The sequence below is a fragment of the Rhinolophus hipposideros genome (assembly GCF_964194185.1).
Source record: "Rhinolophus hipposideros genome assembly, chromosome: 19".
NCBI classification, from domain to species: Eukaryota; Metazoa; Chordata; class Mammalia; order Chiroptera; family Rhinolophidae; genus Rhinolophus; species Rhinolophus hipposideros.
In genome coordinates this window covers 10594727-10618280 of record NC_138065.1, presented here as the reverse complement: position 1 = coordinate 10618280, position 23554 = coordinate 10594727, and the positions used below count along the sequence as shown (strand labels likewise).

The following is a 23554-nucleotide window of genomic DNA, read 5'->3' as shown; positions in this document are numbered from 1 at the left end:
ATTGTCCCCTTCATGGATGCAGGACCCATAGCACCTGCTTGGTCATTGAGGTGGCCATCTTGGTGGGGTCAGTCGAGAAAAGTGAAGTTGATGTCCTGCTGTGAGTATTGCCATGACCTTGGATTTTTTTCTTGCTCTCGAGAGACTATCTAGCCTCCGGACTGCCTAAGAAGGCACAAGACATCTGGGGAGAAAACTTGTCTTTATGCCAACGGCACAACTGCCCCTAGGCTAAGGCTCAGTACAGAGTGAAGTTGGGGTTTATCTATATTTACTTTTCCAAGCCAGAAACTTCTTTTGCCACAACATCCTGTCACCTCATGCCCAACATGGTCATTTTTAGGACTGGAAGAAACTATCCAAAGTTATATCAGAAAAGAAACCTGATAACTTGGCTTAAAATGAAAGTTACTTTATTGAGTTGCATCTCCGAAAGCATGTGACATATATAAAGAGTAAGACACAGGGTGTGTGAATAGCTTTTACGTTCTTGACCTTCCATCGTTGAAAGAAGGGGTTCTTAGGCAGACTTGTCTCTCGCGAGTCACACACGCAGCTCTGGAAATTAGTATTGTCTGGTTACAAAGGGAAGTGGAAACCCACCTCCACACATTTACCAGGGCTATACAGACTGATGAGCAAATCAACCTAGTTAGAGTGGGTTAGTGGGAAGAGCAGTATTAACTCAATAGAAATGCACTATTACAATACAGAATAGTTTAAACGTTTTTTTTCCCCACTAAACTGTATTTGGCCTAAGGTAGAAATCTAAAGGAAAAAAACAAAAACGAAAAACCCTTCATTACCACTGAAACAAACACACACTGAAGTACTTAGTAATTTATAGAACTAAAGTGTAAGATGAATATTGTCCCAGCATCAAGGGAGGCTGCCACAGGCTTAAGCTGACTGCATTTCTATAAACATGGACTCTAATGATTACTTGGATTTGAAAACTCCCCACTCAGAAAAGAACATTTCATCTGGGTTTTTCTTTGATCCGTGCAGGCATTTGAAACAACTGCTTGATACTTTGTGGGGATTAGAAAGCCACGTATAATGCAGAAATCACTCTGGAATGGGTGTACCTCCTTTTCTTTGCCATGAAAGTTACTTTTGAGAACAAAGATCGTGTTTTCCCAACAAATACGGCCATGAATTGTGAGGCGCAAGAAAACAGACAGCATGTTTGGTTTCAGCAGAATCGTTCCTAAAGAAAGTGACAAGTTCTCCTGGGGAATCAAGACATTTTTAAATTATGAAGGAAGTCACTGCAGAAGGGGAGCGAGGAACCCTGCACGACCCGCTGATAAAAGTTCACAGACACCACAGGGCACTCGTGATTTCAACATGTGACCTGCTTAGTCACATCAGCGAAGAGCCTCAAAGAGTCACAACCAGCCTTGGAAAGGCTCTTGGACTGGTTTGCACCATTCCTGCAGGCCATGGAGAAAGCAGCCATAGCTCCAGCCTCCTTCCTTCTTCTCCAGGGTAGTAGAGCTCCGTGGAGACACAAAATTGCAAAATTTCAAGCCCCCTCCCCCTGAAAGACAACTATGTCCCATTGTATTTTGTTGAACCAGCTTCTGGGCTGTCTACGCTTTTGTTTCCCCCCCACCCCCATACTTTTTTTTTCTTCTTTTCTTGACGGCAGATCCATAAAAAGTTGAAAAACACAAAAAAACATCACCGTGGGAGACAGAAAAGACGAAGACAGATCTGACCACATGACAAGTGTCTCGGCTGTGACCTACACAGGAGCAGTTAAAACTGCAGTGAGCAACGTGCTGCCGGCCGCTGCACAACACTGTTTAGACGGTTGAACGAGTGCAAAAAGAACGGTGCTGAGCCCCGACTGTCGCTTGGCCGCGCTGCTCATGGTGTCAGAGGCGGCTTTGGAGAGGGACTTGAGCTCTCGCTGTCTAAGCTGGCAGCTCGGCCCTGCCACTGTGGGGAGGAGAAGAAGCCGGTTATCGATCGCCAGAGGAATTTATAGTTCAACTTCCAAACTTATCTGGCCCATGCACTGAATGTACCTTTCCCAGCTTCTCGTAAGCTTTCTTGAATTTTGCTGTCAGCCATGCAAAAACGTACATAAAACAGCTTTAGGTCTTCTAGTTGGCAATACCTGATTTTTAAAAAAGACATACTGTGGAGATAAACCTTTCTTCTGTGTGTGTGTGTGTGTGTGTGTGTGTGTGTGTGTGTGTGTGTGTGTGTATTGTAATGAGATATGGTGACTGGGCCATTTCTGAGTGCTTCCGACATTTTTCACACTGAAAACCGGATTATGTAAGCAGTGAAAGAAGCAGTGTGCAGAGTAGACAACCTTACTGCCAAGAGTCCACGATCATGAATTATTAGCTATTTGTCTGGGAGCTGTTAGTACAGCTCAAAATCTGATATTGCTTTAGCTCTGGGCTCTGGTCTTCAGTCCGAGTGCTTCCTAGGGGCGTTCATACTGCACCTGTGAAGAGGTAGGAGATGCCAGGTGAGGCAGCCCCTCCTCCTTTCAGGTGCCTCCACCTTTGTTCTCCTCAGCTCTCCTGCTGCCTGCTTTCAGCCTGGCCCTCATGCCACTGAAAGTGGGCACTGCAGTGAGGCATAACAGAGTGAAGGGCCGAGGATGGATGGACCCACGTTTGGACCGTTCAACCCTTCTTTGAACTGAAAAGCCAGTCAGTCACAGCTGGGGCAATGTTTTCTGGGCAAGGAGCTGACCCTGGGAGTGTTCTTGACCCATCTGGGGGCTCTAGGACTTCAGAGAGTCGTGTCCACTGCTCACGCCATCCTTTTTGTGAGCTAAGGAGACCCAGTACTCTCCTAGGTGCCCATGGGACAAGGCTCCAGAGAGAGAGAGAGAGAAAGAGAAAGAGAGAAAGATTAGGGGGTCAAGATGGCCTTTCTGAACGTGAAGTGCAGCCCCTCCTACTTCTTGTGAGCTTCAGGGGTCTCCACGGTGGAGTGGTGGGGCTGAGTGGAAGCTGCACCATGCATTTGTTCATGTGTGAGGGTGGGGTGGGAAGGGTTACCCCTCAACACAGCTATTTCTAGACAAAGCCGAGCCACCTAAGGAATAGACCGTTTGCTACCCCGCATCTCGGGTGGACGAGATGAGAAACTCACCATGCTGAGCTCACCATCCTGCTCTAGTTCTAAGGAAAGCCTCTGTTATCCTTCCCCAGGCTCAGTTCTTCTGGTCTCTTAGCACTCCCTGTTTAGGCCAACCTGCAGATCTTTACAACTAACCACAGGCCAGAAAACCAGGTATGGACGACTCCCATTATATGACTTAGACCTGGGCAATCTTAGCATGCCAGACCCGGAGGCAGGCCTGGGAGACGGTCCAGTCAAAAGCTCTTGTCCTTGCAGATAAGAAAACAAAGATACAGAGACATCAAGACACAGCTAGCAAGGGGCAGAGCCAGGATCCAAAACCAGGTCTCCTAACTCCCAACTCAGGGCTCTTTCCACGCCACCCTGCCGCCATCTTGGCATCTGGCCACACCAGGGAAAGAAGGAGACACGAAATGTAATAGACACCTAACCTCTTTGGGTCCATACCAGGTACTTACTCCTAACTCCAGGTGGCAGTCTCTCTGCTTGCAGAATCCACGAGAATGCAATCACAACCGAGGGTTTCCCTGGTGAGATAGTTTAGATAAATAAATGCCTCGCTGTGGAGCCCACTGTGACTTCTGACTCAAGGGTCTCTTAACCAGAAGGTGACATAGGACCATTACTAATGCTGTCACTTAACAGACCTTCGTTGTAGACGTTCTACTTTTTCTGTTACAACCTTTAATGTTGGTAAAAGGTACACTGTAATTACTGACTTCTCCCCTGGGTTAGCATGCCACTTACACAACCTGATTGATAGGTCTGTTCAGAGGAGAAAAAACAAAATGGCTATACAGAGTACCTGTTTTTCTTTATATAACAGCTCAAAGAGAAGGCATACGGAGCATAATTGTTTATCCAGGACAAATGAAGAAGGCCAACGGGCTCCCCTGCGAACCCCTAATGTTTTGTCTGACGATAAACACAGCGAGGAGATGGGGTTCGTGGACAGTGGGAAGGTGAGTGATTCCGGGGGATCTTATTACGGTGGCTGTGAAATAGCAGAGAACTGGTCCCTGGCACACAGGAAGATGGTTGTTCCAGGGTGGCTGTGTTCCAGTAAGATCTTTTACTGTTCTGAAATGGGTCACGTTCCAATAGAGATTTCAAATCTCTGGCAGATGATCTGAAGTTGGCTCTTCAGAATAAAACCCTTTGGAGAAGGTCGCTGACCAACGTGGGCTGTGTGTGTGGTGACAGAGATGACAAGTAACACGGGGCAGCAGTGCCAAGAGGTAAAGGGGCACAGCCGCTGCCACGGAAGGACACTCCCCATGGCTTAATCAATTTGTATTCATGGAAATATCCCAGCAGGGAAAAACATCTTTCAGTTAATTTGTTCTCCTCAACCTTATTTAAAAACCCCAAACACGCAGCCACGTATGGTGCCCTCTGTTCTCATTAACAAAAAAGAAATGATCACAGCACTTGAAACTCTTGTAAAAAAGGTGCAATATAAACACAGAGTGCTTTACAAATACGATGGCATTTATCTTCCCAGGAGCTGGAGAGTAAGATTCCTTCATGTATTATACAAATAGGGAAAACATGTTCCAGCAGCAAGACTCTTGCTCAAGGTCCAGAACAGGACGGAAAAGAAGGCAGGATGTGAGTTCTAAGGATAATTAAGATGACTGTTCATGTACAATGCATCCCATGAATACAAAGAACGTTTACTTAATATTAGCCTGGTGGGTTGATGCATTTTTATAAAGATACTTAAACTGTGGGTGCTAAAGGGGTAGATAATGAATTTTACCCACATTTGTACCGAGCAAATCCTAAATTGCCAACATGCATGTCATTTTCAGCTTTTTCAGACAGAGCTGATGAGCTGAGCAGAAAATGGTAGGATAGTGAGTGGGGGAGGGGGCAGTCTCGGAAGCCTGGGGTTCGAAGTCAGGAAAAAAGCAAAACCCAAAGGATATAAATCAATTTATTCTCCTTTCGTTTTCTATGTACTGTTACTTTCCTTTACTGTTTCATCAAATATTCATTTTCAAGGGCTTGATGCTACTTTATCTTTCTTTTGCAGTCTGGACGAGTGAGCCAGACTCACTAAAGAAACAGGATTTGGAATCAATTATTTGGCTTAATTAGGTTGTATTCATCACGAAGGAGAGTGTTCAGGGGTCGAGTCTTACCATCTCCCTGCTGTCGGCACCCACCTCCAACCCCAGCGACTGCTGGTCGGTTAATTCCAGTTTGTGTGGACAGTCCAGTAATGGGTTCTCGCAGATCCAAGATTAGAAAGGGGGTGCAAGGTGACGGCGCCCCAGCCCAGTCATCATTTAGGGTCACAGCTGTCTAGAATAGCAGACATGGGAGGTGCCCAACCCCTCATTTGACTGACTAGACAGCTGAAGACCAGAGTGGGACAGCGAGTTGTCTGAGGCCACACAGCCCATTCGAGGCCTCTCGGCTCCTATTCCATGCCCCTGCACCTAAACCATCCTGCACATGGTAGTATATTCTATTCTTAAATATCGCCAAAGGATATTAAAAAGGGAAAGGGGCATGGCACCAGTGAGGTACATTCAGCGAGGTGCCAGATATTGTCTCCAGGTAGTCTAGAGTTCTGCTCAGTAGCTGCTGCTTGTGTAGGTGGAGGCCAGTTGTGGTACCTCACCCACACTCTTGCAGAGAGAGCCTTCTGGAAAAGAGGGGGCAAAGACTCCCTGGGGGCTAGGAGCCAGACAACTAAGGGACTGGCCTCACTCATGAGAGCTCCGCAGCTGTGGTGAAACCAAATGGCCACCATAAGATGGAAATGGGAGGCCTCAGATGGACAGGAACTTAGCATCTGTGCCTCACTCTTCCTGGGGGCTCACAGGCCTCACCGCAGGAGCTGTGCAAAGCCACATGCCTACCTGGGGAGGTAAATCAATTAGCCTGGCTCCGGGGAGGCTTCTCTCCCCCAGGATTCCACGAGTCCAATCCCCTCGACTCTGTCTCTCTCGAGACACCTCACACTGCTAGAAACAGGTGGACACGGGCTTGTCCCCTCTGAGAAGAAGAGGAAGTTGGCAGGTCCTCTGGGTTTGCTGTCCACACCTTTCCACCTTTCCTGTGTGATGACTCTGCTTGAACGCTGAGGGGCCATGTGGTGGCTTTACGTTTTTATCAGTAGATTTTCCAGTTGTATATAGCTCTCTAGCTTACTGGGCTGGGAGCCTGTTAAGAGGAGTGAATGGTCACCCGGCTTTCTAGGAGAGGGACTGGAGCAGGAGATATTCAAAATGAGGGGGCCCATCAAGGTGATAAATCACACCGGTGGAGGTGTGAACAGACTATACATGTCACTGGAAGGGACATTTTCCTCTCCATTGAGAGAGAAATGACTGGCTCAAGGTTATAGAGCAAGTCAGGAGGAGCCAAGTCTGGAGCATGTGTCTCGGGACCCCCTCAGACAGTGTACTGTCCGTCACGTCTCTGTTAGAACCCGGCCAGAAAGTGCGACGCCTTGAAGCCCAGCTCTCTTCTCCAACAATGGTGAGAAGCAGCATGCAGGAAAGCAGGCTCTGCTCTCTGGTGAGCTCCCTCCACGCAGTGAAAACTGCCCTGACTGCCTGGCTGGAGCCACAGGGAACTCACTGCTCCAACAGGGGTAGAATTTCTTGCCAAGTTCTGATCTCATCCCCTTTGGGGCCTTCTCCCTAAGGACTGCCTTGGCCCAGGGGCTTGGTGAAAGCATTGCGGACCTGGCCTGGGGAGGGGAGGGGGGGCTGCTGGGAAGGCTTCCTCCAAGTTTCTATTTTCCGTTTAGAATTCAGTGTTGCTTTTGATATGCTCAACATCAGAGGAGTTTTGTCAGGTGGCTTCCCACCATCTTCCTCCTTTTTCCTCCCTGCCTGTTACACTGGGGGAGAAGCACTTGGCCCCCGCAACCCCCAGGGAAGGATCCACAAAGGCAAGGCCTTGCAGCAGCCGACGGCCATGCAGCAAACATGCCAAGGCCAAGTGCGACCTCACCCACCTCTTTGAAGGATTTCTTTACCTCCACCAAGGAGTGCCAGTGTGCGATGGGCTTCCGCGGGTAGGCCAGCATCTCGTTCCAGTGGTCTCTGCCCAGGCCCTCGGCACTGATCCCCACACTGCAGACGCCTATGATCTCATTGTGACCCACTCTGAGGGAGAGACCAAGGGCCGGCATTGGGGACCAGACATGCTCTCAGAAAGGGAATTCTCGGGGTCTGGGACTCTGCCCGGAGGGGCTAACTGAGAACACTGAGCTCTGAACACAAATGCTTGGCAGGACCACAGGATGCCAGCAGTGTGACGCCTTGTCCAGCCAGCCTCCTTGGGTAGACACAGGACACAGACAGATGAGCAAAAGGTTAGAAACTCGCTTGGAGTCTCGGGAAATGGTGGGCAGATGGCCTGCTTTGGGGAGTCGGAGAATTTAAGTCTCTTCCCTCACTTGACTTGGCTCGTACATCCCACCCACACTTGAGACATCAGCTTTTGGAAATAAATCAGCCTACTATGAGCACCATTTCTCCACACCCCCAGTGGCTGGGATGTGATTTACTCACTCAGCAAGAACATCAATCATCACTCAGATGTGTTCACCAAGCACCTACTATGCCCAAGAACTTGTCCTAAAAATGCTGGACTGAGACTTGGCTGCGTGGTTCCTTTCTCCTTCAGCTAAAGTGCCAAGTGGAGAGAGGAGTCACCGTGGTTGGAGCAGTCAGAAAACATTTTTGAGCCGGTCTTGATGGAACAGCAGGGTTTGGATGAGTGGGAGGGAAGAAATCTATCCAAAAAAGGAAAAATCAAGGATGGACCTGCTGGGTCCAGATTATGGAAGGCATGGAGAATTCAGGGGAAGAGCCTGGACCACAGGAGTCATTGATGGTTCTTGGGAAGGACTGGTCCAGGAAGAAACTGGACTTTTATTAGAAAGGCATGCCTTTTGCGGGTTGGCTGGATTGAGGCAGGGCATGACAGGGGCAGAGGTCATCGGGGGCTGCACCACCATCCCCGCCCAGGAGTGGTGGCAGCAGCAGAATGGAGAGGACAGAGAGGCATTTTAAAGGACAGATGACGAGACTTCATAGCACTTGGTGCCAGATGGAGGAATTGGAATAGTCGGGTAATTTCAGGGAAACTAGTGGGTGGAGCTGCCCTGGTGGAAATGGAGCAGCTGGGACGTGAAGCTTGAGCTTGTGCTTCAGGGAACTCATGCTCTTCCTCAAATTCCTGTACTCTTCTTGGGTGGAGTCAGATTTGAGGACCCCCCCCATGAACCACGAGGTCCAAGGTTAAGGAGCCCTGCACTGCATCAGAGAGGGCGGGGGAGGGGGAACCCATACCTACCGGTCATAATCCATCACTGAGATGAGCAGGCTGACTTGGTCCATGTTCTCCGGAGGAATGTCAAAGATAATGGCCTCATTGTAGATGGGATTGAGGGTGTTCTTCTTTATGGTGGTTTTCTTCTTCTTCAGTCTCCGCCCATCACAAAGCAGGGACACTTTGACATATGGATCTGTGCCGATGAGGGCCGTGGGAAGGGAAGGGAGTGTGTTAAACACATGTCCTCCAACATCCCTGGCAAGAGAGGGACAGAAGCCCCAGACCTGGCGCTCGTCAGATGGTATCCGCAGGTCGCGAGAATAAGTAAGCCACCTTGTATTTATGTAGCACACCTGTCTCTGAGGACGCTGTGCTTAATAAACAGAGTCTTTAACGACCTCAGGGTTCTTGGGAGAGCGCTTAATGGGCTTGCACTAATGGAGAAGCAGACCCGACACCTCCCCATAGGTGTGCCATTTCATGCCCTAAATCTCAGCTCCATGAGGGGCGCTGGCTTTAAAGGGTGGTGAAACTGAACAAATACCTTTCACTTACTTGGCGTCCTTCCCTCTGGGTACAAAGGACCCGGGGGACAAGGGGTTGTCAGCATTATTAATCAAAGGATAGGGAGTTCAAAATAGAATTCGATGACCCCCAAGGAAGAGCAATGCGTCAGAGTAAATGAACAGTGGCAATCAGTGCTGCTCGAGTCCTCCCCGCCTGACAAAAGGATGATGGGTCCCATTGTCCCCACAAGCTCATTTCCACCTGGCTCCAAGAAGGGGAGTAGCGGCCTTGCTCTCTGCTTCCCCGGGAGCCATTTCCTCCCCACAGTGGAGGAGGAAGCCTGACATTCCAGGCAACCGGTTGACATTTCATTTCTCAGTGGGATCTTGGATTCTCTCTATCCCACGAGAAGACATCTTTTTACTGAACATCCCCGGGCCTCCCATTTTGTTTCTTCTTTAGTTTTCTGAATGGGTATTTCCTGGTCATTTTTGTACCCTGAAATTTTCTACTCATCCAAGTGAAGTGATGCCTATTGTCTCGCACAGCACAGGTGTCTCGGTCACCATCATAATTGTTATTTACGCTGCACAGCTCAAGAAGTGGGAGCGTGATTCACAGGTAAGAACAGCTTCTGAGACTCCAATGTACTGAGACATCTTCTTGCCCAGAAGCCGGGGCTCCTGTGAATCTGTCAGGAGGTGGGGGCCGAGCAGCAGCTCCCCAGTTCCTCAATTCACAGGCGTATGGGTCAGTCTCCCAGGCACCCCAGCACCCAGCAGGCCCGCGTGCTCTCTGAGCATCGTTTGGGTGGCAGCTGCGGCACACAGCTATGGGGGAGCTAGCGAGAACCGTGACACCCAATCAGAAACTCCAAGCCTTAAAGGGATTACCATAGACACCCAAATGAGCCACTGACTAACCAATGTGACAGCAGCATCTGTGCCTTAACCATGGGGACTGGGTTTATGGAGAAATTGGGAGACCGTGAGGTGTTTAATCAGTCTGCCATCCCTGAGGACCCACTTGAAAGGGCCCTCTCTCGGGAGGATTTACAGTGAAAAGGAAAGGGGCATTCTGAGAACCACTTGGCAAAGCTTTTTGGTTCTGCAGGCTCCGTTCCCTATGGATATGCCTGGGAGAGAGTTCAGGTCTAAGCGGGAACAGGGAAGCTAGAGCCCAGACCTGTCATTAACATGGCAACTTCTAAACTCCTGAAGGGGTGTACTGCTTTGGAAAGTGCCTTCAGGCTGAGACTGCTCTTGTGCTGCCTCAACCCCTGTCACGCCTGTTAACATGCACTTCCACGGCAGACCAAATTCCCATGTCACTGGGCTTGGAAAAATATGGCAGAGCCACCTGTCCCATGGGCCACTAAACAAATGCCTTATTACCTGACTGAGAGATTCTCAGCTTCCTTCCCCAACCCTATTCACTGCTATGAGGCATATCCAGTTTATAGAATCCAGTGGGCATGCTTCCCTTTGCAGGAACCAATGATCTCACCATCCTCCAAGAGGCTATTCCCTAGGGTTCTCTGAGGCAAAACTTTGCGGCTTTTAGTAGAACGCTGGCTCCAGGTGACCTCTGAGATCCTTTCTTCTCTAACAGCCTGTGCTGTTTTATGCAGCTGAGGGTGGGGGCACGAAGACCAGCAGCGTATTTCAGTCACTTTGTCAGAGAGCCACCACAATTTGGTATTTAGTACGTGCGGGCTCTGTGCTAGGAGAGCTACATACAGCGTGTCATTTCAATTTCAATTTCATCCCTGTTTTCTAGATAGAGAAATTGAGGTTTAGAGAGATGAAGAAACCTGCCTAAGCGTTGCACCCTCGTCTAACTCCAAAGCTCACATTTTAACCACAAGACTCAGAGCAGTACAGACCTTGGGTGAGTCTACTCACTTACCATTTCTTCGTGGCACCCTGATTCTTATTATAATTTTGTATTATCTTTATTGTTATGTTCCCAGTACATAGGCTTAGAGAACTGATTCACAGCCAGTTTAGATGCAGGAGAGTAGGAAGATCCTTGGTTTTAGAGGTCAACACCACATAAATCAACACCACATAAATCAAGAACAATGAATAAGCCCCATTCACTCCCTAGTTTAGTCAAACCTCAAAGCTGTCTGGGCTGATGGGAACGTCAAACTCATCCTCAAAAACAGGAGATGTAGTTTGAGAAGCGCCTGGCATGTATGCTTCCAATGCATGACCCTCTGGCAAGGTTCCTTATGCTAGAAATTCATTCATTCATACATTCATTCATTCAATACACATTTGTTCAATGCTTAATGTGCTCTATGCACTGTTCCAGATACTTGATTATATCAGTGAACAAAACAGACAGAAATCCCTGACAAAAAGACGACCCCTGAATTTTCAGAATCAAGCTGAGATTTAACACCAGATTCCAAACCCAGGTAGAAAAGAGGGGCAATTGTGAGAGGAAGGTTAGAGCTTAGCACGAGAAAAATCTCTGGCCCCCAACCCTCTGATGAGACAGCCTTAATGATTACCTCAGTGGCTTCACCACGAGCTCTCTCTCCAGCACCTCAATTTAATTACACTGGAGAAGAGAGAGTGGGAACTTGGGCAGCAAAATCCTATTTCTCTCAGCAGCCTTGAGGGTCCTCAGTGAATTTCTGTCCCTGGCACGCACTTATTTTGATATTAAAATGAAATCTACATTGGCTGTATTTTTGAAGGGAGCTGACTTACTTCTGCCTAAGAGCTTTGCAAAGGTTCCTAAGCTCTTCCCCACATCCCAGTGTGTGGTGGTACCTTCAAAGGGAGGGGAGGCATTGGGCAGGTGCTTTCTGGGGCAGCTTTTGGCCTGGAGGCCAGAGCTTGCAGAAAGAGTAGGGACTAGGAGCAGAGGCTGAAGGGGTGCCAAGCTGCAACAAACACACAGTACGTCCGCATTTCCCTGAAACCTCATTTATCACCCTGAAACCTCATTTATCTAGGCCTTTACCTCCTGTCCTGTCAACTGCACCAGGTTGCGCCTGGGCCCAGAGGTTTTCAGCTGGACCAGCCCCTCTAGGGCAACTGTGATGACACTAAGAAGTTTTCTAGGAAGAAAAACAATTAATGGAAAAGAGGGAAAATCTTGCAGCTACTCCCATCCAAATTCAGAGGTACCCCGGGGTTCCTCTACATTGGTAATCTGAGTCATCAGAAGAGCCCCTGGGGTGGGGGTCCAGGGAGAACAGCCAAGCCTTTTCCTACGTGCCCTTCTCTGCTTGCGGCCCAGATCACTCCACTCCAAGTGCCAGCTCTGTGCCAGGCTCTGCCCCATTTCACTGCTCTGGATAATTTGAACCCACAGGGCATGGAGGGGCCTGGGACCCAAGGTACTCACTCCTCTGTGATACCAAACTCAGGTATCTTCTCGGGGAATGACCTGGAGCATCGTGGAAAAGGAGCAAAACTTCTGAGACCATGTCCAGCCTGTGGCCTCTATAGCTGCTCCCAAACCGGTATTTCCTCAGTGGCTAGAATAGGACTTATTTTTCCTGCGGTTCCCAGCAGCTCTTCTGAGGCTGGGAGTTCTGCAGGAAAAACTGAGATACAGACGCACTGTGCTTTTCAGCAACTTTCCTCCTTTGTCTCTGTAGGGGCTGCACTCTCAAACTCGGTATAACCCTTGGAAGTCCTGGGGCCTCGTATAAACGAGAAAGATTTTCCTTACTTTTTTCTTCCAATGCATTTACTCTACGTATTTACTTCTTATTCTTTCCCTCCTCTAAGAGAAAGAATGATGGTAATAGCTAGTATCTAGTGAGTGCTTATTATGTGTCTGACAAACTTCTAAGCATTCGTAGGGATTAACTTGTTTATGCTTAAAGCAACCTGTGTACATTATATTTTCAGATTAGAAAACCAAAGCATTACACTGCAAGGAAGTGGCAGAATGTAAATTCAGGTGGCTCGCTTCCAGAGCAGACGCTCCTATGCTAAGACCAATTCTTCTGACAATTCTTCCCTCTTCTCTTTCCAAATCCTAATGGCTGAGTGGCTGGGCAGCCGTGTGCAGGCCACTTGGGTAGGAGAGGTACCTGAGTAGCCTGTGATGTCCATTGCCTTGAGGTTCCGGCACTTGATCACCGTGAGGGTGAGCCTGCCCGCCGTGGGCAGGTAGCAAAGGGAGAACATGATCTCTCCCAAATCCACGCTTTCCTGCAAAGAAGCAGATAAGAAGGCAGATGAGGGGCACACAGCCCCCAGGCAGCTGCTGCGGGGCCGCTCGGGGCCCAGGGCAAAGCTGTGTGAGGCAGAGTGCCATGTCTTTAAGGCGTGAGGGTCTGGCCTCCATGCGGGGAGGAACTGGGTATGAAAGGCAATAATAACAGTATTTTCTCTTCAGTAGAATTTCTCCCCGTCAGTATCCCTCTCAGACTCTGGTCCTGGTCTTCGTCCTCCTGCGTTGGCCTGCCCTGCCCTAGGTGAGCTCCTGAGCTGCAGCCTCAGGACTACCAGCCCCCTTGTGGCCCAACCCTGCTCTCCTCCTGCTCACCCTTGTCAGTCACTGGTCCCCTTCACTGCACGCCCCACCCTCACCGCCTAGTCTAAGGTCATGACAGTGTCCTGCACAGGAAACAATCAGGCCATCACACGTGTCCTCTCCCAGCAGGTCCACTTCTGGCCCTCAGCTCAGGCCCTCTGGCTTGGCCACTTGCTTGCCTCTTCCCAAATAAACCTAGTGCTGTAAGTCCCAGGCCTCCGTGCGGAGGCACAAGGAATGGTGACCCTGCTCGGGATACGCTGTCCACCTAGGAGACGTACACACACCATTGTGCCAGGTCTTGGACCTACTTTGTCTTGTCCCATAAATGTGGTTATCCTTCAAAAACGTCACCAGCACAGAACACACCCTCTGCCCCCAGAGGCATTACAGCCAAGTGTCCCCAACCTAGGAAGCTTCTGAGCAAGAGGAAACAGGAAAACTTCAAGGATGGTGAGCATGTCCATTTGTTAAGTTAAAGAGCAGTTTGCCAGACTGTTTCGTCTTGCTGCCCCCCACGTGATGAAGGAGGGTGCTGTCACTGTGACACAGAGATGTTTCCTCTCTTAGGGCTCGGGGTGGAGGAGGAGGAGGTGGTCCGGGTTTGGGGTGGCTCTGATTTCAGATGGTGCCATCCTTCATTCATTCATTCAGTCAACAAACATGAATTGAGTACCCAGTATTCACTAGGTGTCACTCTGGGTGCTGAAGATACAGGAGAGCACAAGAGACAAAAATCCCTGCCCTCGTGGAGCTTACGTTTTACTAGGGCAAAGGACAAGAAAATGGGTAAATAAATTAGATAGTCAAAAGTATGAAAGAGAAAAAAGGCAAGCGAAGGAGATAGGAAATGTTCGTGGGGGAGGCCATAGTTGTTGAAATGTTAGACAGGGTGACTCCAGAGAGAGAGGAGTCAAGGGCGACACCAAGGTTTTTGTCTCCTCTCCTCACAAAGAACAGTCCTGGACTGGGGACCCTTAGAGACACCTGATACTTGGTCCCATCTGGAGAATAATCCAAGACGCCCCCACCCCTTCCAGAGCATGGGATCCCAGTGTGCTCCTCTAGGTGGCGCTCATACCCACCCTTTCTCTGGCCCAAGAGATTTGTCCTTTTTTTTTTTTTTACCCCACCCCCCAGTCAAACACCGGGTGTAGCAGGTGAATCTTCCAGCCCAGGGATGAGGGCAGAGCTGGCTCCGCTGTGGAGGCAGCCCCCCCACCCCTCAGCACACAGACCCAGCCAACTGAGACCAACCCCCGCGAGTTCCTGAACCTCTTCCTCCACCTGGGGCGGCTCACGGCCGCTCTGTGAAGCAGGGAATACTGTCATTGTTCCCTCCACTTCACAGACATATAACTCAGTGTCTAACCTCAGGTCTGAGCTCTGCCCAGGCTGATACAGCTCGGGGGAGACACAGCTGGACCCCACTCTTAGGACCGTGCTTCTTGTGCCCGGTCTCCGAGCACCTTCCAGCTCACCCAGGATGCACCTCAAGGTAACCCTGGCTCCTCTAGACCTTAGGCCACAGCTCCATCCATGTGTCCATTTGTCCGTCCGTTCAGATTTACCGAGAACCTGCTAGAGGCACCACGCTTTGTGGGGAACATACAATCCCCCTCAACACACACACATACAGTCTAGTGGGGTGTGACCAGTTACAGGAAGGCAACAGGATCCCCATTGCCCACAGGTGCGTCTCCTGTCACCGTCATCCCCTAGTCCAGGGAGGGAGACACAGGAAACGGCCCTGCGACATGGTGTTGTGGGAGCCTGAACGTTCCCTCCTGCGGCAGGAATCAGGTCAGCGGTACAGCTGGGTGAACGCTCCATCTCTGACTGAGGCACCGAGGTCCAAGGAGAGCCCAGGTCCAAGGAGGCCCCGAGCTCCCTTTCTTTCCCTTAGAATCCTCAAGGTTCCATCCTGCCCAGGTTAGAGAAACACTTCCAGACTCGTAACAGCAATAAGAACCAACACTACATATCGCATGCTGACCACATGCTACTTCTGCTGCCAAATCATCTCAGGGAGTTTTACTCCAGTCCTCCAAGGTAGGGGCTCTTAGTATCCCCATTGCAAACAGAAGAAACTGACTGTTCCGTGAGTGAAGTAACTTGCCCAAGGTGGCATGACTGTGAGGGCTCTGGTCTCATGCTTTCAGAGATCGATGCCACCTTTGGTCCGCTTCCAGAACCAAGGCCCATCTTCTTAGCTTGCATTCGGTATCCGTAACAGCTGGGTCCCGTCTTACCTCCTCACCTGGTTATTTCTCTCTATTCCTCCATGCCAACCCTCTGCTCCACGTGGCAGGTATATCTTTGATCCCGTTGGCCAAAATACCTCCTCCTTATCTTTGCCTGGACAACCCTTTGCACCTCATAGGGCCCAGGGCCATGTCCCCTGCAGGGGTCCTCGCCCAGGGTCCAGCCCACAGAGACATCTCTTCCCCGCATCCCTACAGAACTTTCTGCCTCGGAGCCGCTTACAGGCATGATGACCAAGCCCCCTTTTGCTGCACTTGTGCCCTCCCACCAGTGCCTACTGACTGCAAGCCCCTTTGGGGCGGGGGGCGTGGCGTCACACCTACTGGCCCCCCAGAGATGCCAAGAGGACCAGAGGAGCTACACAGATGCCCGCAGAAAGTGGATGGCTGCATTTTAGCGAAAAGAACCCTCGAAGGAGTGGTTCTCAGTATCAGTGTTATGATCAAGTTAAGGCCCTGGGAAGGAATCTGGAAGCTCCTCTGGCCCCTCTGAGGAGGAGTGGACTAAAGGCTGCTGTCACCGTTTTCCCACCAGGGCCCCCCTCCGGACACAGCGTGGAGCTTTCCCAGGCTGTCTTGTTGGAGGGGAGTCTGAGCTGATGTGTATGGACCTGGGGGGGGGCCTGCCTGGGGAGATGAGGGCTGCCTCTGTGTACACCTCTAGGAACTGCTCTCTAGGGACAGCGCCGACCCGACAGGGCCCCTCTTTTCTGCAGGGGTGTCCTTTCTCCACAGGACTGTGAAAGGTGGGGGCATGCAATGCTGAGCCTGCAGTGTGGGGAGAACCACCCCCCACCCCACTGAACAGTGGACTCCACCCTCTATTGCTGGGCCCAGACAGGGGGATGCAGTGGGCCAAGGTGTCACTGTGACCTGGAAGCAGAGGGGACTCAGAGGCTAGGGGTCCCAAGGCCAAGCCCCAGAACCTTCTGCTCTGGCTGCCTGGGCCAGATGGCGAGTTGGCTGCTCGTGCCTCAATGGATCCAGGGGGCTATGGTTCCCCTGCCCACACAGGCAGCAGAGGACAGGGTTATTTGATAAAGGAAAATAAATAGGTTGATTCTGAGTAAATAGAGGGATGGGGACCAAGGAAACAGAGAGTCGGCATCTCCTGGTAGCCAACTCCCTCTCTGGAAAGCCTGGCCCCAGCTCGCCCCCATGGCTTCCCTCGCCACGTCCTCTCTCTGCCCTGTCCCCATTTCTCAGGAGGTTACAGGCCCAGAGCTGTGTGCCTTCTTGGCCTTTTATCCTCATTAAGGATATTTGAGACTTTGGCTTCAATAAAACCAGGAGTGTGACCTGGGCTGCGGAATAGCTGGGCACTTATTGCTTTCATCTCTAGCTGCTGTCAGGGGAGGCCGCCTTAGGGCCCCCGACTGGTAATAAGCTTGGCAGTGCTGGAGAGGTCACTTCTGTCCAGAAAGCGGCAGAAACCCATGTGGCCCTCTGGACTCCTAACCCAGAGGTTGCTGGGGTGGATCCAAGCCCAGGAGCAGCTGGCTAAAGTCTTGGCTTGTGCTCGGAAGGGGTGGGCCTACTGCCAGGGGAAGGAGAGCCAGGACGGTGGCTCTTGGAGAAATCTGCGCTTAACATGCAACCTGTCTACCTGGCGTCACTGCCCATAATAGCAGCCGTCTCCCCCTGGAGGCAGTGTCTAGGCAGCTGGGCAGTCAGATTCTTAGAGCCCCATCCATAGCTCAGCATTGCTTTCGCTGGCCCCCCAGCTGCCCACCTGCAAAACTTATGAAAGCACTTCTCTCTCCCCGATGCACTCCACCCTGGGCATAGAAAATAAATCCCTGCTGCTGAGCTGCCCTGGAAAGAGCGGTGACCACAGAGTCTCTCATCCCTCTGCCACTAACTGGCTTCGAGACCTTGGGCACGTCATTTCACATCTCTGGGCTCCAGTCTACAAAATGAAGTTGTACTAGGTGTTCTATCGTTAAGGTCCTTGCCGAGCCATAAAACCAACGGTTCAAACCGGGGAATCTATCACCAGCTGAGATGGCACGAGGATGCCTGATTCGCGTCTGTTGCCCGCCTCAAGGAATCTAGCAACTTGGTTTTGAAATCCAAATGCTGTCTCATTCTTGCAGTCCCCACTGCCCTCCAGTGTTTTGTTCTTCTCCAGGGCCAGCTTTCTTCCTCCTAAACAGGCAAGAAATGGCATCACTGCCTCCACCTCTGTCTTGGGAATCCAGGCTGAGCGAAGCCAGAACAATGCTTCTCCGTCTCTTAGAGAATACTTCTAGTCTCTTAATCATTAAGTGGCTTGTCTGATTCTCTCATCATCAGCAGAGAAGCATGTGCTATACTTTCAGGGAAGCCACAGGAGACCTAACAGGATCTAGAAACCCCGGGCAGGAAGAGCTGTTAGTTACCCTGGGGCGGGGGGCCTGGAAGACAGACGGATGGAAGCCAATTTGGCTCCAATGGATAAAGAAACATTCAGTGAGCTGTGGTCTGTGTAAGACTGGGACTTGGAATTGGGGGTGGATGTGTGTCAGATGTGCAGGTGGGACACTGGGGCTGGGGCGACTCCCCTGACGTCCACCCACACAGCACCACGACCTCCTCTCCAAAGCCCAGGCCACAACCATAACTTTAACATTGATTATGGGGATTATATGATGAATACTGTGTTCTCACTAGATGATAGGCTCTTTGAAGGCAGGGATGGGGTCTGATTTCACTCATCATTATACTTCTCGTGTCCAGCCCAGGGCCTGAGGCATAGTACGTGCTCAGTAAATACCAGCCGACGAGTGAAAGGTTGAGAATATAGATTTGGGGTCAGGTGCTCTGGGTCAAGCTCTAGCTCTGATGTTTATGAGTGTGACTTACTTAACCTTTCATAGTCTTGGCTTCCTAATCTGTAAAATGGGGCTAATAACAGTATCTACCTCTTAGAGGTGTTGCAAAGATTAAATGAAGTAATTTGTGCAAAGCACTTAGCATAGTTCCTGGCACAGAGTAAGCGCTCGGTAAGGATTAGCTGCTATTATAATTATTACAACGATATTTAATACTATAATAAAGAGCTCATGGTCTTGGGGCACGGGCACGGGTAGGGGAGAGGGGGGCATGTAACTAAGTGATATTGTTTGGTTGGATCAGTGCTGTAAGAGAGGTGTAGACAAGCTATGAAGGAGCAGAGGAGGAAATAATAAATTCTGCCAGGGGTTTCAGGGAAGGCTTCCTGGAAGAGGTGATATTCGCTAGGATATGACAAGATGAGTAAACAGAGTTTGCTAGCAGAGAAAAATAAGCAAAGCCTCAGTGGGCGCATAAAGACACAGAAGGAGGGGATGGGAGAGGTTCCACAGGGCTGGAGGGTGAGATCCCCTCACCCCAGAGCATCCTAGATGAGGCTGGGAACAGGACAGAGCCCAGCCTCATCTGCCTCACGGCCCATTCTTAGAAGCATGCCATTCATTTGTTACCCACCTACCAAATGTTCACAAATGTGGGGAGATAGTAGTGATAGGACAGACGAAATCCCAGCCCTCCAGGAGCTTGTTTTCTAGGAGAGGGAGGCAAAAATAAATGAATCAAGAGTATCCGAAGGTGGCAAGTGAACCAGTGACTTGAGAGAGGAGCCCTGTGGGTGTGGCACACACCCAGGGAAGTGAGGGGTGACAGCAGTGCTGCAGTGCAGAGGGGAAGGGTGAGGGGAAAGGAGGGGGCATCACGGGAGGCAGTGTCAGGTCTCGAAGACTTCGATTTTACTCCCTGTAAAAAGCAGAGTGGTTTGGAGACCTCAGCAGGCTTGTAGAGAACGGAGGGCAGGGGCAAGAGTAGAAGCCAGAAGGCTCCTCGATTGTTCTCCCTCCTGTAGCTTCCACACCTAGTCAGTCACCCAGCCATGCTGTTCTGCCTTCTTAGTTTCTCCAAACGCTGAGGCTGTCTCTTTCCCGCCCCTCTACTCTACCTTAGCTCCAACCCACACCACCTCCCGCCTGGGCCTCGGAACTGTCTAACACCCCTCCTCCTCACCCCTCCAACCTAGCCTCCTTGCTGGAAGTAGGGGGTGTGCTCCGCTTGAAATCCTTCAGTGGTTCCCTCATTTTCACCTGTTCTGTAATTGGAAAACCTCTTCTTCAAATGAAATATTATCCAGAAACCAAATATATACACCCTGATGAAAAGTGGCTCAGAGACAGGGCCCCCAAAGCTCCTACCTTCCACCCCATCAGCCTACCTCCTTGGCGCTTCGAGGGGTCAGCTTGAAAATCATTTACCCCCAGAATCAAGTGGCAGTCAGGTGTCTCCAGGATTTGACCCTTCCCTTTCTTGCTGGCCATTTTATCCAGGTGCCCTATACTCCAGCCATCACCGTTAACATTTATGCGGTGTTTGCTACTTGCCACCCTGTCCTAAGTGCTTATACATATTAAGCCACATAAGCTTCACAAAACCTTTATGGGATGAGCATTATTGTTACCCCCATTTTCTACATGGAGACACTGAAGTACAGAGAGGTTATGCAACTGGCCCAAGGACACACAGCTACTAAATGGCAGAGCTGGGATGTGAACCCGTGCAGCCAGTCTGGAGGGTCCACAGTTGGAGCCACTATACCACCCTGCTTCTCCGTGAGTCTCCCCACCCCAAACCCTCCAGGTTCTTTTGTACCTCCATCCCACCCTGTTCTTCCACTGCCGGAAGTCACCTCTCCCTACCTCTGACTGTCCTGGATTGCACTGTTTCCTCCTGTTGGGTCACCTACCCTCACTCCCTTGGTCTGATTGGGGGGTGAGCTTCTGTTGTCCCCTGGATCTACAGGCCTAGGGACAAATGTTACAAGCACCCTGGAACAAAGGCAAGGCATATCTGGGACAAAAGCTGCAGGATCTGGTGACCTCCTGGATGAGGGGGCAGCCGTGGAGGAGAGGAGATTGACACTGCCCGCCCCGCACCCCCACGCTGGCTCAGTTCTCTGCTGAGAGAGGGGAGCCCAGGGTCATGGGCGCTCCTCCCTGGGGTGCTGAGAGCACCTAGCCTGGCTGACATGGGCTGGTTCCCTGCTTAGGCCAGACTTCCCAGGGCTGGGGATGGCTGAGGTGGAAGGGTGGGAAGTGTCTGTTGTGATGCCCCAGCTCCCTGCTGGGTTCTCTTTGTTCTGACTTCCCTGCCTGCTTTTCCTCTCAAGTGCTGTCTGCCCCAAGGGCTTTGCAACGTTATGAATAAATGATCGAGGAGAACTGAGGCATCTTCAACAAACTCTCTATACTCCAGCTGCAGCCTGAGGTGTGGGTACTGAGAGCTCGGGCACCCCATGGAGAAGAAGGACACCCTCCAGCTCGCTTGGAGCTGGGAGGTGTGGGAGGAAGTGGGTGAGATCCTTCTGTCTGGGTTTGGTCCCAGGGGACCGTAGAGAGACTAAAGCACGTCAGTGGGAGGCAAATGTCTCTTGTATTTGAGCATCTTCGGAGAAACAGATAGTTGTATTCAGGAAACTTTTTCTCAGTCTCTCATTTGTAAGCCTGCCCTTGAAAAAGGTTTAGTATCTCACATGCACCATTACTTTTGGGCAAATATCCATGAGTCAGAATCACACTGGGAGGTACAGATCTCTTCCTAATCACTTTTTAAAAGGTGGGTGGACAGGGAGAGGGGTTGGGGTGGGGGGTGAGGTGGAAGGAGCTTGAGAAGAGCGGAGTTGGGAGAAGTTCTGGAGGAGATGGAGGCAACGTCTGGTCAAGCTGGAAAGTCTGCACATGGACCTTCCACCCACTAGCATCTTGATTAATGACAGAGAGGAGTAAATGGCACATTAGTTACGTTAATGGTGAGAATCCGTCTTCATCTCTTGCCTCAAGTTGTCCTGCCATCCTGCCATGTGGCTGTCAGAGAGCTGTCAGTTTCCCTTGGGATAGCCGTGGGCATCTGATCTATGCCCCATGCAGGGCTGTGGCAGCAGTGGCTCTCAGCAGGGAAAGCTGAGGAATGTGTCTGCCCACAAGTGACCTAGGGAGTGACCTAGGGAGGCAGGCTAAAGAGGCAGGACTTTGGTTTCAGCCACGGGCACACACTTGAACAGCCAGTGACAGTGGCTTTAGGTTCATCGTTTCTTTGCTGCCCCGAAGATCTTCACCCACCTCTCGCTCCAGACACTCCAGAATCTCTTGGTGAAGCTGCTCTGTAAGAGCCTCTTTACAACCTTTCATGAGTTGACCACCTGCTCCTCAAACATCCACTTTCGTTCTCTTCCCACGTCTCCGGCTGCTCCTTCCTGGTCTTTGCTAGGTCCTCGTCCTGTCCCTGTCTCTACACAATGGAATTCATCAGGATTCAGATCCGGGCGCTTTTCTCTCTTCTCTCATCCATAACGTTAATACCCTGCTTCATGGTCACGACTCCAAATTTATGGCCCCTTCCCAGACCTGTCTCTGGACTCCAGACTCATATATCCAACACGTCTCACGGTGGACATCGTACAGAAATCTAACACTTCTCAGATGCTCAAAGGTGAACCTTGATCTTCCCTTTACCTTCTCCTCTTGTTTCTCCAACTCAGGAAATGGCCCCTCCGTCGACCTAGTTGCTCAAGTCAGAAACAAGACATCATGGCTGACGCCTGCTTTCCTCTCTCCTTCGCAGTTCGTTCATCACCAGGTCCTTTCAATGCTATAATATCTCCAAATTCCATCTCTCATCTGCCGACTTCTCTCCACCTTCATGGCCACCCACAGGGCCATCTCCTCTCTCACCTGCCCCCAGGCAACCACCCTGCACCGACCTCCCTGCTTTCCTTTGTTCTCCTGTCTCACCACACAGCAGCCAAAGCACTCTTTCAAAATTGTAAGACAGATCACACCACTCCTCTGTTGAACACTCTCCAATGGCTTCCCCTTGCACTAGGAATAAAAACCCAAACCCTTACCAAGACCTACAGGGCCCTACGTGGTTGGGGCCCAGCTCTTCACCCTCACCCCAGCCACAGCCCCCTTGCCACACTGCAGTCTCTTAGATTTCTTTTCAGCTCATTAAGTGTCCCAAAGCTGAGAAACTGTTTCTTTGGCCTTCTAAAGTTTCCAGGCATTAGGGCCTCATCTAGACCCACGATAGTCATCAATAAAGAACTTTCAGTTGAGAGTCTGCTGGGAAACTGGGGTTTTGGCTCTTTATCCAACCAATGGGGAGGGATCACAAGTCTGCTGCAAGGGAATAGTACAGACAGCCCCCATGGGGAATGCATGAGTTTGGGGGCAGAACCCGGGGTTCAAATCCTGCCCTACCGCGTTCCAGTGGCGTGATCGTGAAAGTCACTGAACTTCCCTGACCCTCTTTGACAAAGCATCAGGCGCCCTCAAGGTGGCCCCTATCAGGCAGCTGCTCTAAGCCCCTGATTTGCAGGCACATGACGAAAGCACGAGGAAGACTTTGCCAACTGCAAATCGGAAAACCAAGATGCACACAGAGAGAGCGTGTAACCTGTTTGTAAGCCTCCCCTCCTCCTGACGTCCTGGGGCCGGCGGTGTCCCTGAACCCACGGGGTGTGCTGTCCAAAGCCCACCAGGGCGTGACCCGTGGATGTCCAAGTCAGCAAGAAGATAAGGAGGAGCAGCTGCCGTGGGTGTGTCCCTGAGTGAGGACATCTTCCAGCCCAGGTTTCAGAGGCCACAACTCCTGGCTTTAGAGCCCATGGCAAGCTGAGCTGGTTTGTGGGTTACCTCTTTCTTCCCTGCAGCCCTGAGCCCCACCCATCAACACCTTTAGCGAATGGGGTTAGGGAAGGCATCTTGTGGGTCCACTCAGGCTCCAGGCTCCGGCTCCGGTGTTTGTAGCAACAGGATAAATGTAGGGCTAACGCTGAACTTAGAGCCAGGGGCCCTGGGTTCGAATCCCAT

The 23554-nt window shown here is 50.8% G+C and overlaps 1 protein-coding gene across 5 annotated transcripts in view; it reads right to left on the bottom strand.

Moving 5' to 3' along the window:
- Positions 1–396: 396 nt before the first annotated feature.
- Positions 397–23554, bottom strand: part of SYT6 (synaptotagmin 6) — a gene marked incomplete at its 5' end in the record, with an annotated part of 51912 nt that continues 28754 nt past the window's right edge. For 2 of the 5 annotated variants that reach the window (XM_081026867.1, XM_081026869.1), the window contains 3 exons: positions 3660–7247; positions 8443–8614; positions 12992–13112. In XM_081026867.1, coding sequence (XP_080882993.1) covers positions 6917–7247; positions 8443–8614; positions 12992–13112 — 624 coding nt within the window. In that variant the 3' untranslated portion in view covers positions 3660–6916. The other 3 variants (XR_013991809.1, XR_013991810.1, XM_081026868.1) reach the window with 3 other exon arrangements.